A 16935-nucleotide genomic window follows, 5' to 3' on the forward strand; every position below is an offset into this window, starting at 1 on the left:
TGTTAGTGGATGTAGACGAGACGGTTCGTATTTGCAAAGCGCTCCAAAATGTCCGTCCGGTCCCGCGGCACTAATGACCAACCGACAGCAGGAGAAAGCATGAGGCTGCGAGCGGCGAGTCGGCAGCGCCCGGGGACACACCATCTGCCTCGTGCTTTGGCCACGGCGTGTCGGGACTGCAGCCAAGTCAGAGACGAGACTAAAACTCCCCTCAAAATCAAAGACTATGGTGCTCGAGTGTACAACGGGGATCCGTGGAAATCACACGTGTAATATTCCAGCATTGTTTAGCAAAAATACGCTGAGGTGTTGAGCAGGTAGTGCTCACTGAGCAAAAATTGCCACTAAGCAAGACAGCGCAACAATTTTGAATCGAACTACATGAAACAAACTTGTTTTGAGTGCATTGCGCGATATGGTAGGTGGCGAAAGCGCCTGGCGGAAGTTAGACATGATGAACAATTGAGCTTCCCTCTCAAAGAATATGTAAATGTTGCACTGGAGCCCCGCTTGCATTCATGCACACGTTGATGCGGAATATACGCACACTTACGTCCGTGTGATACATATTTTAGCATAGAGTTATTTTGAAGACTACTCATACAAGGTATTGTTATTGCTACTATAAGATATTGATGATGCTTCAAGTTCCATCAGTTGTAAAATAACATCCATCCATTATCCAAAGCGCTTATCCCCCCATATTTGTTTGAATTGATAAAGCCGAGCTGAAGTCAAATGTTTGATTTCTACTTTGGTTGTTGGTCACTAAATGTTCATTTGGATTAAAGACGGTGAGTTCTAAAAAAAAAAATCTGCACTTTTTATTCCGATATTTTTTATTTTCACTGAACCCGAAGCCCTATTGAATCATATCGCATCAATATTGAGAAATCTGGCATGACAATCAAGATATGAAATGTTGTTCAGCCCAAATCTGAACTTTTTCAAAATGTCAGAGTTGGAATGGCCGCAGTGCCATGTTAAAATTCATCACCACCTTGTAATATAAGAATGTTGCAGAACTACCGCAAAGGCTTAAGCCATGTCCCAGTGGTCCCTCTTTCTATTACTTTTGTAGCTAACCTAGATTCCGAAACTGCATTTCTTATATCCGCCTGTTCCCTGGTGAGGGCAAAACTTGTTGAAATGCGCCGCAGCTCTCAGCCAATGAAGCCCTCTTCGCATCAGCAGCAACAGAGGGGAAACATTAGCGAAGCGACCAGGCTACAACTGGCACCTGCCACTTTGGCTCAATATTTGACGACCGAGAGCTTCTCCGATTACAATTCGATCGGGGCTCTCATTCTTCCATTACACGGGAGAAAACATGGACGGGAATTGTCCTTCTGTGCACTCACAGGAGAGAGAGAGAGAGAGACGGCATATGGCTGGAGAGAGATAAAAATCGGAATGGTTGCATTAGTTGTCATTTGAGCTCACGGGCTTTGAGATGTGACACTTCTAATTAAGGAATGGTCCGCTGATGGTTTATTTTTCGACAGTCTGGATATTTTCGAGTAATTGTGAGCTGCGTGTTAACCGGACAAATTCCAAGACAGGCCTCGGTTGTGCTGACGGGAGTGTGACATTTATTCGGCGGCGGCGGCAGCAAGGATTGAGTGGAGCTCGTCAAGGTTGAAGCCCCGCTGGGAATGGCAGAAAAGTCATCAGGCTATCCAATAGAGAGACAGAGAGAGAGCGAGAGAGAGAGAACGAGAGAGAGACTGGCGTGTGTGATTTATGTTTCATGCCACAGGGGATTTCAGCCACTGATTGCCCGATACAACACAGTGCTTAGCAGCTCAATTGCATTATAGCCTTTCAAAGGCTTTTTTTTTTCTTCTTGGTACGACTGTGGTTTTGTTTGTCAGGATGCAAAACAAGCAAACTGCGGGAGCGCTTCAGACAAAGGAGAGAAGACAAGATGGAAGGATTTTTTTCTTCTTTCAAACTGCAGCTGTTTTGACATCCGTAAAACATCGACCCTGAATAGTTTAAAACGGACAGTAAAAGGCACTATTTCTAGTATCTGGTCAGTGAGGCTTCCAAAGGTGCCAAAGCAAATGAGTAACCACTGCTGGCTGCTCAGTAGTTTGTCACTTAGACAATATCACCGGGTTCAACATCGGGCTGTGCAATTAATCTAAATTCAATTACTGCCCTGATTATTACCCTCAACGATAACAAATTTCGCATAACCGTAAAAAAAAAAGATTATTATACACTATATATATTATTATATACGACATTTTTGAAATAGTACTCATTTTACAATGTCTAGAAATATAGTGAGTATACTTAAGTTGAAAATTTGACAGTTCAATTGAAATTGTTTCTTTTAATGTTGCAACAGTTCGATGGCAATTTATAAGTACATTTCAAGTAAACTCCAACATACTCAAATTTATACATTTGCACCTTTTTAATACATTCAATTTGTCTTAATTTTGTTTACATTTATACATTTTTGGTTTTGTTATGCGGACAAAGCATTCAAGTTTTGAGGATCATCGTTTTATCAAAATTATGCTGGAAAAAAAAAATCAACCTCAAGAGTCTTGCAAAAACAGTGAGCATCTTGGAAAACCAACGAGATAAGTACAGTAGACATGAGCCAAGCCGGTACTGCGCAGTGGAAATGTCGGCCAAACAACTAAAGAAAGAGAATGACGATGGAGTTTGTTTGCACTTTGCAGCGATAACAGCTTCCACTCCTGTGGGAAGACTTTGGATGACATTTTTGGAGCGTGGCTGTGGGACTTTTTGTCCGTTCATCTGGATGAATCCTTGTGAGGTCAGTCATGCTGGAACCGAAAGCCCAAAGATTCCCACTAAGTTGGAAGCATGGAACAGTCCGAAAAGGTTGCCAGACATGAGCGAATTAAGCCCGTGTTATGCCTTGCCAGGATTTGGTAGACGAATAGTTAACGTGGGAAACAAACAACAATTGGCAGATCCCGACTGATCACACAACAATCCATCCATTTTCTGTCTTCTTTAGGGTCAAAGGTGAGCCAGAATCTATCCTCGCTGACTCGGGGCAAAAGAGGCAGGTAGTGATTCACCCAAAGTGCCACCAGTTTGATACACACTTCTGATATTACATCCATCTATCCATTGTCCGATCCGCTTCACCTCACAAGGGTCGCGGACTTTCTGGAGACTATTCCAGCTGTCATCGGGCAGTAGGCGGCACCCACCTTGGACTAGTCGCCAGCCAATCGCAGGGCACACATAGACAAACACAATCACACCTAAAGACAATGTGGAGAGCTCAATTAACCCCCCACGCATTCTTTTTGTAATGCGGGTGGAAACCGGAGCACCTGGAGACCATGCAAACTCCTCACTGGAAGGTCGGGCCGGAATCGAACCCTGCACCTCCAAACATTTTGGTGGATGTGCTAACCAGTCGCCCACTGTGCCGCCCTCTAAAACTACAAATTATCTTCAATTATTTGGTCTTAAATTATCTTCTCAGTGTTGTTCCATCACTTGACAAGATGTGGCCATGCACATGATACTGATCTTTGGAGTATGCTAGTTTTTTTAGTTTTTAAATATTGTCATTTGTCAACTTATCCTGCTAAAAGTAAGATCAATCTTATTCGTTTTTTTTTTTAATTTTTTTAAGATAAGCAACACAAAGAAAATCATCTCACTGGTGAGCAATTTTTTAAACAGACCAAGCAATTCATGTGTGACTTGGGGGCTACCAAGCAGGTGACCCCTAATTTAGAGTCTTGAATTCCCCTGCCAAGCATGTTTTGGGATGTGGGAGGAAACCTGAGTATTTGGACAAAATCCAGACAAAGCGTGGAGGGTAACGTGCAAACTCCCCACACATATTAAAACGCCCATTTCCTGACTGTGAGGTCGATGTGCTAACCACTATCCCGTTGTGCCATTTTTAAAACGACACTTTTAAAGTTGCACTTATTGATTAATGAGCTCATTAAGATGGCTCTCTCCAAACTACTGACCATATCGCAAAGTGCTTGGCCATTTTGTGTTAGTCATTTGGCACAACGCAACATCCGCTATCAGTGCTGTTGTGTTTGTCAGCGGCGACGCTAGTTACCATTAATCACAGCACCCGTTGAAAAGGACTGAACTGCATTAAATATCTCACAGACAGATTGGGCAGATGGCGCACAGGACTGCCTTTTACCACCGACACAAAGCCGACTTTAATGAAACTTTATGGAATACATTTCCAAAAGCATCACAACTGCTGCTTTTGCATTCTCATGGAAAATTATGTTCTTCCTCTAAAGGCCTACTGAGAGACTAGAGAAGCTAATCGTATTATTGTATTTGCTATGAGGACATTTTTCTCAATCAAGCTGTGCGAGCACGTCACTTGAGAGCAACTGTGAGTTGGGATTTTTTCGCAGGTGAATTCATTTGCTCCGCTTTAATCTAATTGAGGAATCATCTCGGCGCAGCAATTTGGGGCCACGTGAATGAGACTGTCAAGCAAAACAAACAGCGACTTAAGTGAGGGGAGGGGGAGCGATGATAAAAGCAAGGTCACAGGCTCGCAGCTCTTTTCCAAACAAGTGCGGCGATAATTTATTCGTAAAAGTCTCTTCTATTTTAGTTGCAATTCAGCCCGGGGAGTGCATTTTTGGTGGGTGTTGAAAGGATTCCACGTTGAACATGCGCAGCCATTAGTTTCCTCTCCCTAAGAGACATCTGTGCCGCAACGCTCGCAGCAAATTTATTACCAACCCCACTCCCACTTTGAGATTAGAAACACATTCGATGTCTGCGCTTCAGATCTTTGCATTCCTGCCAATGTGGGGCAGCTCTAATACCGCAGCCATCTTTGTAGCTGAGCGTAGTTTGCATAGGAAAGCTTCCAGAGTTGTGATATCATTGACCAGACTCCAGTGGCAACAAACTGCCGAAATATCCACGCAGCACAAGCTGTAATTTAATGGCTTGTATGACTTGTAGAGTGCAGCTGGGTCATCCTTTATGCAGATGCAAACTGCAGCCACAGATCCTGTATCAGAACGTCTTCAAAAATACATAATACACACAATAATAGACTGGTCAAATACATTGTCATAACCGCTAACCGACTATTTTTGACCTAACGATAACCCCAACCCATAGTTGCACGCTACCTGTGTCATCTACACAGGATACGACATGTAATGTTGTACAACAATCTCTAGTGAAGTGTGGAACATAAAACTTCAAAATGCTGCCCTGAACACATCAGTCAGAACAACACTTAAGAAAAATAGGCGACAACGAAGGAGAATGATTCCCAAAGACATTCTCTTTTTAATTGCCATTAGGGCTGGGTTAAAAAAAACAAACAAAAATTGTTTTGATCAGGTTACGGTTAATAAAAACATACATGATTAATGTAACAGCTTTGCCTTCAATTCCTGTAGATCTTTTGGGCCATTTGGCATCAACTCGAACCTGGCATGAGACCGACACCGACAGGACTTCGGTTGAATTGAACCAATGCAAACATTCGGGGTGTTCTAACTGTCCACATGGGTGGAGTAATTTTTTTTTTTTTAGGGGGGGTAATTTCGTGGACAGGTGCAGTTGAAAGGAGGCATTTGCACCGATTGTACGCAATTGTGGCCATGAACTCAGCCACTTCCTTTCCCCTCCAGTGGCAAAATGAGCGCAGACAAGCGCACACCGGAAGCAGAAATTGGATTGCTGGTGTCCGTGCGCACAATGTACGTTTAGGAACTGCAAGATCTCCCCTTGATGATGTCAAGTCAGCTGCGCATGTGAAGCAATTTGAGACCGCCTTGCACTCTCATGAGCTTAATCAACCAAATGAAAAACAGTAATTGAGAGGGGCCTTTTTCCGCATGATGAAACGTTGTTACACCACTGCGCAAAGTAGTTCATTGTGCACTGTTCGTTACGTCAAAGCGTTGTACATCAGGACCATCATCAATCGAGCAAAACCTTGAATAGGAAAGATATCTGGTCGGTAACCAATTGGAAAAGGAACATCATCTGTGGCTCCGAACTTCCATCTTGGGAGCCCACTCAGCAGTGTGCTTTTACTGTGTAAATTGCGATGAATTCCAGTCAGCCTATTAAATTTAGATTTTTTTTTTTTAGTCAACCAGTGTCAACCACACAAGAAGCGATGGGCAACTTGCAATCAATCACAAAACTACGCCGTGATGCAACTAGCTATTTTGCCAGAGACTTTGTCTGCAGGCAGCTTGATCGTCTTCTTTTAGATTGCTGGACAGTTGATTATAGTTTCTCTCTCAATCTCACACACATCACTACCATCTCCAGGGTTTACTTGGAGTATGATTTAGGATTTTAAAAACACCACATGCAGCGTATACCCAGTTTTAGGGCTTCAGCTCGCACGAGAAGCGAGTGGAGGCTCAGGGTTGTGACATATAAAAAGTTCTTTTAATATACGATAGATATTCAAGATGAAGTACTTGGCGACATGCTCGACGGCACCCAATTTCCTTCCTTTGCCACCCCTCTGGACCTGCGTGATAGGTTTATTGGCGGGATTGCCGCACTATAATATTGCTGGTGCATCAACGGAATGTTGAAGTTATAAACCATGTTAATCCCGCATACGCTGTAATTACAAGGGAAATGCTAATTTGTGTGTTTCTACTTTGGCAATGCATGAGTAGGATTAAAGAGGGGAAAGAACTAACAAGCAAGAATGATGACGCATACCAAGAAGTTTTGGGTCATATTGGCGTGAAAGTAGTGCACTACAAAACAGCATCTCAATATCATCACAGATACTCAAGGTAAACAAAGCTCGTTTCGTTTTCTTTTTTGATATGAGGAAAAGGTGATGATGAAACGTGGCCTCAGACAACCTCTTGAGCAGACGTCAATAGACGATGCTCAGACAGGGTGGAGTCTCAAATCGCTATTATGTAGCTCAGCTGTAAGCGCCGAACGCCAATCTGTTACCGCAAAGCAGCGTCATCAGTGGCGCGTGTGACCGCCACGGGGCAATCGCTATTTGTCACTCTTCATCCGGGGGTTTTGCTCCAGTCGGAACAGCTGCGAACATTTAACCCTTGCTTATGTATATTGAGCAGAGCGAGGCGAGCGCAGACTTGTCGAGTTAAAAAGGGAATGTCGCCAAGCTGTAAACACTTCCTGTCAGGAAGGGAGCGCTTCCTAAATCCTGGAGTGAGTGAGCTACGGCAAACAATTGCAGACAGTGGCTGACGTTATCAAACAGCATTGACAAGAACATTGCCTCTTTTTGTGGAAGTGGAAAATTATTTACAGCAGGTCAGAATTCATTTACTAAACATTAAAATATTAAGTAAAAAAAACATTATATATATATATATATATATATATATATATATATATATATATATATATATATATGTATATTATATGAGAAATCACAATCTGTAGTCCCAAGTCTATTTATTTACTGCCTAAAGTTAGATTTGTAATCCATAACATAAAAGCTCCAATCCGTAAATCACTAGCCAACAGGACGGCTGGCAACTTTTTGCCAAGCAACACAAAGAAATAACAGCAAGAGAACTTAGAAGCAGTGCTGATGTGGAAAAAAATCATTTGTGTAAAGCATATGCTTGCGTACACTTGACGCGCGGAAATAAGAGCCTCAGGCCGATTTTTCGCGTCCATTTAATCAGTGGGTTGCGAGAATTTGCCCAACCGCCAAGACTTCCCCAGGCGACGCGCTGTCATTAAACAAAATGGATGACATGTGTCGAGAGCGGCCGTCTGAGGCCTAATTGTGACCTGGTGGAGTTGTTTGAGTGAGCTTGTCAGGACAAGACAATTGGAAAAGACAGCGGGTAAGCCTGATTGTGGCAAAGGGTGGTTAGAAAATTCCATCCAATGACTTTTGGGCTCGCTGTTTAAAAAAACCCCAAACCATGGCTAGTTATTATATTCAATAATGCTGGATTACGGCATCGTGATGTTTATGCAACAAGCGTTGTGGATTGCTAAATTATATCGGAGACTTTCCAGTGTTTTCTCGACAGGATGACATCACGCCAACAAGCGGAGGCGAACGGGGCGTAAACATAAATCCAAGACAACAGAGTGACTTCCTTCTCTTTCCAAAACTTCCGCCTCACAAACAGGCTTTCAGAGAATGTTCGGCATGACCGCCTCTGGGTATTTTTTGGAGCTGGCGAGTAACTTGTTGACATGAGTAACCCAGGGTGACACAAGCAAAAATTCCTGACACACTCCAAATAGCTCCGGAAGTCTGTGGTGTTCTGCGACACTGCAAACAGACGCGTTCCAATCGCACTTTTGATTTCTAGGAGACACATGATGGAAAAAGTGGACACAAATAACGCATCCACTATGAACTCAAACAACCAAGTAAATCTTTTAGTGGGAGACCTCTTTTTGAAAATGTGTCCATAATAAAGCCATTTTGAAGGACTGTGACTTCACAGTTTAGCTAATTTACTTGAAGCCAATCCCACATGGAGTTTTTTTCTTTAATTATTTTCTGCCAAAAACATGGCAGCTCAGTTCTTTGTGGGATGCACAGATTAGGTGCTAGTTTCTGATAACTGGCACATATACATTCATATTCAATACATCAGAGGTCCCCAACCACCGGGCTGTGGGCCACTTTGGACTGGACTGCGGCCGGCCGCATGGAAAATTGCAGTACTTCTGGTTTATTTATTATTTGAGGTTAAAAAAGATGGTGACTAGTGGTGTAACGGATCATCTTTGAGCCGTGATCCATATGGATCAAACACCAAAGTTCGGGCCGGGAACGATCCGCGGAATGGCTGGTGCAAATAAAACTGCGCGATCACATGAAGGCAACATGATTTGTTGGCAATCACTAAAAGAGCAGCAAAAGACGGTGACAGCCAACAAGGATCACGTAAGTCGCATGTATGGGAGCTGAAACAAGTCCTCAAATTAATGATGGATTATTTTTCTGTCTCTTGTCCCGACACATTATTTCAGACACACATGTCAAGGAAGCTGCAAACATACTCAACGAACACGCCGCCTCTGCAAAGGCTAACTTCAAAATAAAGCTTACCAAATAACACATTGAGTCATAGATACTAATGCAATAGCCTTCGTCGGTTTTTACTTTGGAGTTGGCCCTCATGGTGGCGTAACGGCTACCTCGACTTCCGTTTCTGACCTTTTCAGCTAGCTTTATCGCAGTTTTAATTGACATTCCATAGTTGCCACCAACATCAACCCAACACCATCCCGAAATCATATTTAGTAGCTAATTTCGGACGCTAACAAACCGCTAGTTAATTACGCCGTCATTGTATAACACAAAACAAGTCTCTGGTGTTAGTGGCTACTACTGCCTTGCAGCTAGCTGTTAGCATTAGCAACAAGCGCCAACTACAAACCTCCCCTACAGATACCGGGTGACGGTCCTCAAACGATATGGATTTCTACGAACCGGTCCGCGGCAGAAAAAAGTTTGGGGACCACTGCAATACATGACTGGTGTTAAAATGACTTATTCTACAAATGATGTATATTCTGTCACAAATCTTTGGTATTCTTTTGTCAAGCTCTAAAATGATGTCTTACAGCTAAATATGAAGACTGCATCACACTATAACCTCAGTGTGGCCTATCAGGTCTCTTGGCAAGAGCTTTCAAATGGACACTGTTACGCAACATGAAGAGCTCTGATGTTTCCATCCATTTCGGGGCTGTGTGAAGGAAAAAAAAAAAAAAAACACTCTCACAGGCCATACTGATGAGAGCGCGGCTGACATTTCTCCGGCTATCATGGCGCTGAGATGAGGACGAGAGAAGACGCTGATTTTGAAGTGGCGAGGTGAGAGGCCAGGTGAACACATTCTGGCTGTAATCGGAATACTACCGCTATCACAAATGGCGTTGCTTTATGTGACAGTTAATGACTTTCGTTGTCTTAAATTGAACGAATATTTCAACAGCCCTTCCAAGTATTGTAGCTTGAGTTTCTTGGCGTTTTTATCACAACGGTGGAAAAATGCCAGCTTTTACAAGCAGTAATAAAGGTCTTTTTTTTTTTTTGGGAATGCTGAGCTAGGTTTTCTTCAAGTACAAAAGGCTCACTGTGGAGAAGAACCAGAATGAGCTCAGTGGAAATTTGTTTCTATGTATAGATGTTTGTTGTGCAAGCTGGCTCGACAAGACTGGAGCAGACTATTCCCCTGTGCGCAAACGCAGACTAATGATGGCGGTCCACGAGGATGCCGCAGTATCCCGTCAGCGCCGCGCCACCGCCTTTTGTTTACACCGGTTTGTTTTTTGTCGAGTGCAGCTCGTCGTCACTTTCCCGGCGCCCTTGACTAAAAGTTGAGGGTAGCGATGAGCTAGCCGATGAGGCCTATAATGAGTTTGGAGGCGGGATGAGAATTGATCACCTCTCTCGACGCCGTCTAGCATGAAGGGCTTGTCGTCATTAAAAACAACACAACACAACACCACAGCCTTGAAAGAGCGCAACAAGGCAGTTGGACTGCAAGCTGACATCATAAAAGTGTGACTGCAGTGAAAGATTGTTCAGGCCCCCCATTTTAGGGTTTCTATTTTAGTGGGCCTGCTTCATTTTCACTTGTTTTAGGGTCTCCATCTTGAGGTCTCAGTTTTGAGTACCTGTTTGGTGTTCCTGTTTTAGGGTACCTGTTTTAAGGTTCATATGATTGTGGCCCCAAACAAGTGAATAAACAAGTTCAATATCATGGCCCTTCTTTTGAAATAAGCGCCACCAAGAAAGACGTTTTTTTTTTTACAAGAAATAATCATAAAAAAAAAAGGTAAAGAAAAGCATAATATTGCAGGAATCATTCGATGCTTTGAATTTTTCAATAGAATTTGGCTCAAATCCAAAGTGTTATGACCGAACTGCGCAGCACTTCCACTGAATTTTTCAACATCAAAGTCGCCCTCAAGTGAGCAATTTGCCTTTCCCCTCCTTCTCCAATAAGTAAAAACAAACCCGGTAAATAACCCTTCATTCTTCCATTGGCATTCTGCTAATCAGCCAAGTGCTGATATAATTAGCGTTCATCAGTCAAGTAATTAAAACATCGATGCAGTCGAGCAGGGAGAAGTTGACTCACTTTGTGCATTCTTTTTTCAGCCTGCATTGGTTTTAGTCTGTGTTGCTAGAACTGCCCTCAATAGACGAGAAGGATACAGAAAGCAAATATATGAAATACGCAGGCGCTTTGTCAGGTTGCTGCCGTGCTTTGGTATATGGTAGCATTCCAACTTTTACTACGTTAGTACTGTGGCAGAAAAAGGTCATAATTGCAAACTCCACAATACAACAACATTGAACTACAGTGCTATTGCAAAAGCCACAACGGAAGTGACGGAAACTCGCCAGATGGGAAAAGATACAAAGCTGGAATAGTAATGTTAAACTTTAACAAATGTAATGAAAACCTTCCAGAATATTAGGAATACTGTAACAAATCCGATGGGAGGGGTGCGCAAGAAGGAAAGAAGTGGACGGAGTAGAGAGGGAGGGTGATCCGTGTGTCATGATGATGGAACGGGTTGCTCGGAGTTGGCGTCGGCATAGCCATGCTGCAACAATCAAATAGGAGATAACTAAATGAATATCTGGTGTTGTGTCTTTTAAAGACGCTACAATACTCTTAAAAGCACGATGTAAATAAATGACAGTTTGGTTTCACTCCATCTTACTTTTTCAACTTCACTTATCAAAAGCGCAATTTAGAGCCTCAACCTTGTTTTATCGTAACATTAACTCAACATCAGCAACATCTAATACGTGGTTGGCAAGTGACAGTTGTTCTCTCGTGCACGTTAAGCTTGTCGTACACACGGACAAACCATGAATAATTTCTGACAAACTCCCAACAATAAAACGATCATTTCAATTTTATTACTATTCCAGCTTTGCATCTTTTCCAATCCCGCACGTGTTTCTATAACTTGCGTTGCGGCTATTTTGCAATAGCGCTGTAGTTCAATGTTGTTGTGTTGCAGAGTTTGCAATTCTTATGACCTTTCTCGGCTTCCGTACGTTAGCCTTTATTCTGTTTTCATTACTAGTAAATGATGACTGGGCAAAATGTGAATTCTTATCAATTGGCTTAAGCATTGTTTTTTTTGTTTGTTTTTTTCTACTTTTTTGCTCAGGTTCCTATCTTGCTAACATGTTATAAAAGGACCGGAATACAAGGCAAGCATTTTATCAATTGTCATATACAATATCAGAATACAGGGCAACAAGTAAAGACTTATCAACCTGCCTTAACGTTTTTTGGGTTTTTTTGCACTCACATTTGCTATCTTGCTTCATGTTGGCCTACCAACTGTGAATATGTTAGCATTTTATCCATTGCAAAAGGTAGCTTAAAAAAGGGCAAATTTTAAACCGCTCATCAATGGGCCAAAACGCTTTCTCTACTCGGGTTGCCACCGTTTTATTTGGCAGAATCACAACTTGTATGTTGCCATTGGATCAATGATGACAGAGTAAAATCTTGCGTTATGACAAGCAAAGAAATTTGCACCATGTCATTTTTTGATCAAGTTTCATGAACTAGAAGCTGATGACGGAGCAAAACGTAACATCTTTATCAATCGGCCGAAGCACTTTCTCCAGTTAGGTCGCTATCTTGGTATTTGCATATATACGCGCCATTTGTTATCATATTAGAATTGCATCCATTCACGTTACAAATGGAATCAAGGCCACTAACAATGCACCTAAGTGTTTTTCTCTTCTCTTTTCTACCCACTGCGGAGCAGCCTGCTGTTATAATTTCACCTCCCGCCCACCCCAGTTCTTTTCATATTCGCGTGTAATACCAGCGTCCACTTGTGCCTAAAATCAATACAAATAGAAGAATCAGCTCAAGTAAGCATCACACTTCACAATCTATACAACCCGTTTGTCAAATGCTCAGCACCTGTCAAGAAACCTTTAAAGCCAATCTTCTCCGTGAGCTGCTCAGGACCGCCGGTCTGTCAGCACTCATTTCACATTGCGCGTACTGCTCGGCATGCACAGCACACTGCACAAAGTGAAGTGTGTTAAAGCCAACGTGTGTGAGAGTCTACTACCCGTGTGTAATCTGTTTAATCAGCTTGAACAGCTGCACTGGTTGAAGCAAAATGATAGTTTTGGGGAAAGGGGGTCCTGTTTGCTTCACATATTTAACACACAAGTGTAGGACTGATAAAACCGAGCTGCAGAGGAAGGTGCTTTTTATGACTTTGTCATGCTTGCTGATCTTCAGGCATATGGGAAATATACTTTGGATGGCAATAACAGTTGTTTTCAGAGTGCCAGAGCAAGGTGGGAGGGAGGAGGCAAACAAGACACAGATGCTGCACAACACGAAAAGCAGTGTTAACAAGCTACATGCAAAAACGTGACAATCTCCATGTTGCTTCTCAAGCAGAAGCGGGCAAACTGCGGGCCGGGGGCCACATGCGGCCCGTTAAGACGTTTTAATCCGGCCCGCCGAACTTGAAAAAAATTAAATTATTAAACCTTGTTAATGGTTTATTTTCAAAATACTGTGGTTTTTCAAAGACGTATATATTGTCATAATGCTTTTGTCCACTTTTATTTAAAATTAAATGTATTTTTTTCTCTGATGCGGTGAGGTTAGCAAAACACTCCATCCATCTGCTCCAGGTCCGGCCCGCCCCTCTGTCAAATTTTAGAACCTATTGTGGCCCGCCAATCAAAAAGTTTGCCCACCCCTGTTTTAAAGTCACCTCCGCACTGCTACAAAAAAAATGGTACCCGGAATATACCACCGGAAATGGATGTTCTTGCGATGCAGCGGTGGCATTACAATTAAATTTAGGGCTAACTAAAGATTATTTTAATAATCGATTAATTTGCCGATTAGTGTGCCGATTAATTGAATTTAATTGATTGAATCAGATTTTTGAATAAACAGCTTTCCATTCACGTCCCTTTATTAAAAAAAAAATGCACATAGAAATTAATTCTAATTCCGATCGGTCTGTAACAAGTCAGAAAATGTGCAAAAATAATGATAATTCTTTTTAACAGTAAACGCACACAAAGAAGGTAATCGGTCCACTTCTAGAGATTCTGAAATTCTGAGCATTTGAACAATTTCAACAACAAAAAACAACTAAAAACGATCCAAAATAAGCCATTGATTATAAGTATTAATTTGCAATTGATTGTTACACTTCTAATGTAAGTTGCAAACATATTTCGGTCCAAGCTTCTCAGTGTAGGATTGAAAGCACGTTTAAGCGACTCTGTCCTGGTTGCTCAACACAACAAAACTAAAGGGCAAATAAGTTCAAGAATAAAAGACGACAAACCTGAATGTTACAAGTGTGAATGTTAGGCAAGTTGCCACACGGTCTACCGTTTGGTACTTATTTTATGCACGTTGACGATAATAATGATATTAAAAGATGCAACTTGTCATGTATTTGCACACAGTTGTTGTATGTTGTCTGTGAACATGGGCCGCAAGCATTCCACGCAGTCGGATAACACTCGTCATCACACAAACGCGTCCTTAACCTCGCCGGCACCGGACTTCTCAGGTTTCTCCAGCGTGTTGGTGTGCATGTGTGTGTGTGAATTCCTGAGAGGCCAGGACATGACAAAGTGCTCCAAGAAGTATTCTGCCTGCCTGCCTGTCTCCACATTGACTTTGTGCTGACACAACAGCTCCCTGCAGTGTGGCGTTAAAAAGCACGGGTGCAAGTGTTGTCTTCTTAGCAATAAACTAAAATTAGTGTGAAAAGCCGTTTGGCTCACAGTTCGGCTCCCCCTCACATTCTGAAAACACACAGAATGAAGATTCTAAATTGTCTTGTCGGTGTAAATATGACTGGAGATTGACGTTTGTCTGTGTGTGCCTCGTGATAGACTGGCGACCAGTCCAGGGTGTACCACCTCCGCTCGCTCAAAGTCTTTTAGGGTAGACACCAGCCTGCCATATTTATGCAGACAGGCAAAAAAATGGATGCATGTAATTTTAAAAGCATATGAAAAAACCTCACATGGGATTACACAATAGATAACGAAACCAAATGATCAAATCTACTATCATTAGCCAAACGTTTTACGTTTTTATCAAGATCTTCGCGAGGCAAACTATCTACATGGAAAGAAATATGACGCAACATTTTGACGCACGGTAAGTGCTGAAATCTCCCGGAAGAGCCAATTGCTACATTGCAGCTCCTGTGTCCAAGATATCAACTACAATAAATATATACACAGAACAAACTCCGGCGTTATCCCTCATTCCTAAATGTTCGCTTCATTTAAGTCTTTAAACTATCCATAGAGGTGAAAGTGAGTGTAAATGGTTGTTTGCCTATATGATCCCCGCATTGACAGGTGACCAGCACAATGTTTACTGTGGACAGTTTTTCATCCGCATTCAGTTGGGTTTGAGGAGTGATATAGAATATGGACGAGAGAAAAAAAGTGCATATAAAAATAATTCATCCCTGATATTTGAATGATCCTGCTCATATAAAAAAACGAAATGTAATGCAGTATATATTATGCATATTATGCTAATCTAAATGGGTCAACGTCATGTAAAGACTAAAACGCGTGTGCTGAAAACATCACTTGAATGCACCACTATGGCCGTAAGAGGAGTAGCAGTACAAAGTGAAAGTCAGGACAAGTTTGTTTTCCATTATTACAGGTCTCGTGGCTCGTGAGTGGACCGCAATTCGCGCAGCACTCCCAGCCGCGCAGGTTCGTCATTAGTCGGAAGTGGGGCGCCGCTCGCACCGTGTGACAAGTTCCACCGGTTGTCACAATGTGGGTCAGTCCCGCAAAGTTGACAAAACACTGCACGAGTTTAAAGCACCCTGAACGCAGCACAATGAAACCCACCGACTGTGTTAGTAACGCACTAAAAGTTGACTTACCTTCTCCTTGCTGTCCTGCTCCGTGGGGGGCGACGTGGGAGATTTCACGCTGCCCACGGCGACGGCTTGAGCGACGACCACAGCACCACCTCCTCCTCCACCAACACCAGCACCAGGCGCCGGGTTGGGCTTCTCCACCGTCTCCACCTTGATGAGTCGGTGCTTCGGTGACACGTACTTGATGTCCGGCGAGCCCACCGTGAACGAGATATTTCCACCGGGAGTGTACGGGTCCTCGAAGTCCAGCTCCTTTTGGAGTTTGTACGCGGCGAGGATGTCCGGCTGAGCGGGACTCAGCGTGAAGGTGGTCCCCGGTTGGAAGCCAGGCGCGCCGGGCACACCGGTGAGGCAGTGTCGGTAGTCCGGCTTCGGGGGCGCCGGAGGGGGTGCTTTGGTAGTTTTGAATCCGAGGTGCTCCTTGAACCACTTGGCCATGCTGCCAGAGCATCGCTTACGACACAAATATGACGGTACTTTGTTGTTTCTTTTTTTTGTGTGTGTTTTTTTTTTAAGTTCCAGGAGTCCGAGTCCGGGAGTGTGAATGAAGTCCGTGGGTCAGCCGGGAGCCACAGCCGGCCGGAGGGGCGGGGGGGTCTTCGCCGTAGGCACTTTTCCGCTGTGGAAGTCTTGTCACACGCGCTCACACAACAAACACTCTACGTTCACATTCACTCTCTACTGTAGTGTAATGTGGGTGCGCGTGCAACGAGTGCGTGTGCTCCACGCACGTCACACTTCCACGCTGCGCAACATGGGAGCGACTACGAGGACACGCCCCCTTACTTTCTTCCTCCCCTTCTTCCTCCTCGAAGTAACCTGGTCTCCGTTACCTGACAACGTTTACTGCCCCCTGCTGGACACTCCACTCAAAGCACGAAAGAGCCGACAGCGAAAGCCTCTTTGGCATGACGTCATCAAGAGTAGCTTGTGCGCTCGTGCGAAATTCCCGAAAACTAAGGGAAAAGTGAACAATTATGGAATTTCCGTTGACACTTTGAAAAGAATAGGAAAAACAAA

General features: G+C 43.2%; 1 protein-coding gene across 5 annotated transcripts in view; it reads right to left on the reverse strand.

Annotated features, from left to right (window-relative positions):
- Positions 1 to 16685, reverse strand: part of shf (Src homology 2 domain containing F) — a 94234-nt gene extending 77549 nt beyond the window's left edge. For 3 of the 5 annotated variants that reach the window (XM_088296845.1, XM_088296844.1, XM_088296843.1), the window contains exon 1: positions 15919 to 16685. In XM_088296845.1, the coding sequence (XP_088152971.1) occupies positions 15919 to 16353 (435 nt within the window). In that variant the 5' untranslated portion in view covers positions 16354 to 16685. The remainder of the gene's footprint in view (positions 1 to 15918) is intronic. The other 2 variants (XM_088296848.1, XM_088296846.1) reach the window with 1 other exon arrangement.
- Between the last annotated feature and the right edge of the window lie 250 nt (positions 16686 to 16935).

The sequence above is a fragment of the Idiotropiscis lumnitzeri genome, chromosome 5 (genome assembly GCF_059441095.1).
Source record: "Idiotropiscis lumnitzeri isolate Australia: NSW breed Sydney's pygmy pipehorse chromosome 5, RoL_Ilum_1.0, whole genome shotgun sequence".
NCBI classification, from domain to species: domain Eukaryota; kingdom Metazoa; phylum Chordata; class Actinopteri; order Syngnathiformes; family Syngnathidae; genus Idiotropiscis; species Idiotropiscis lumnitzeri.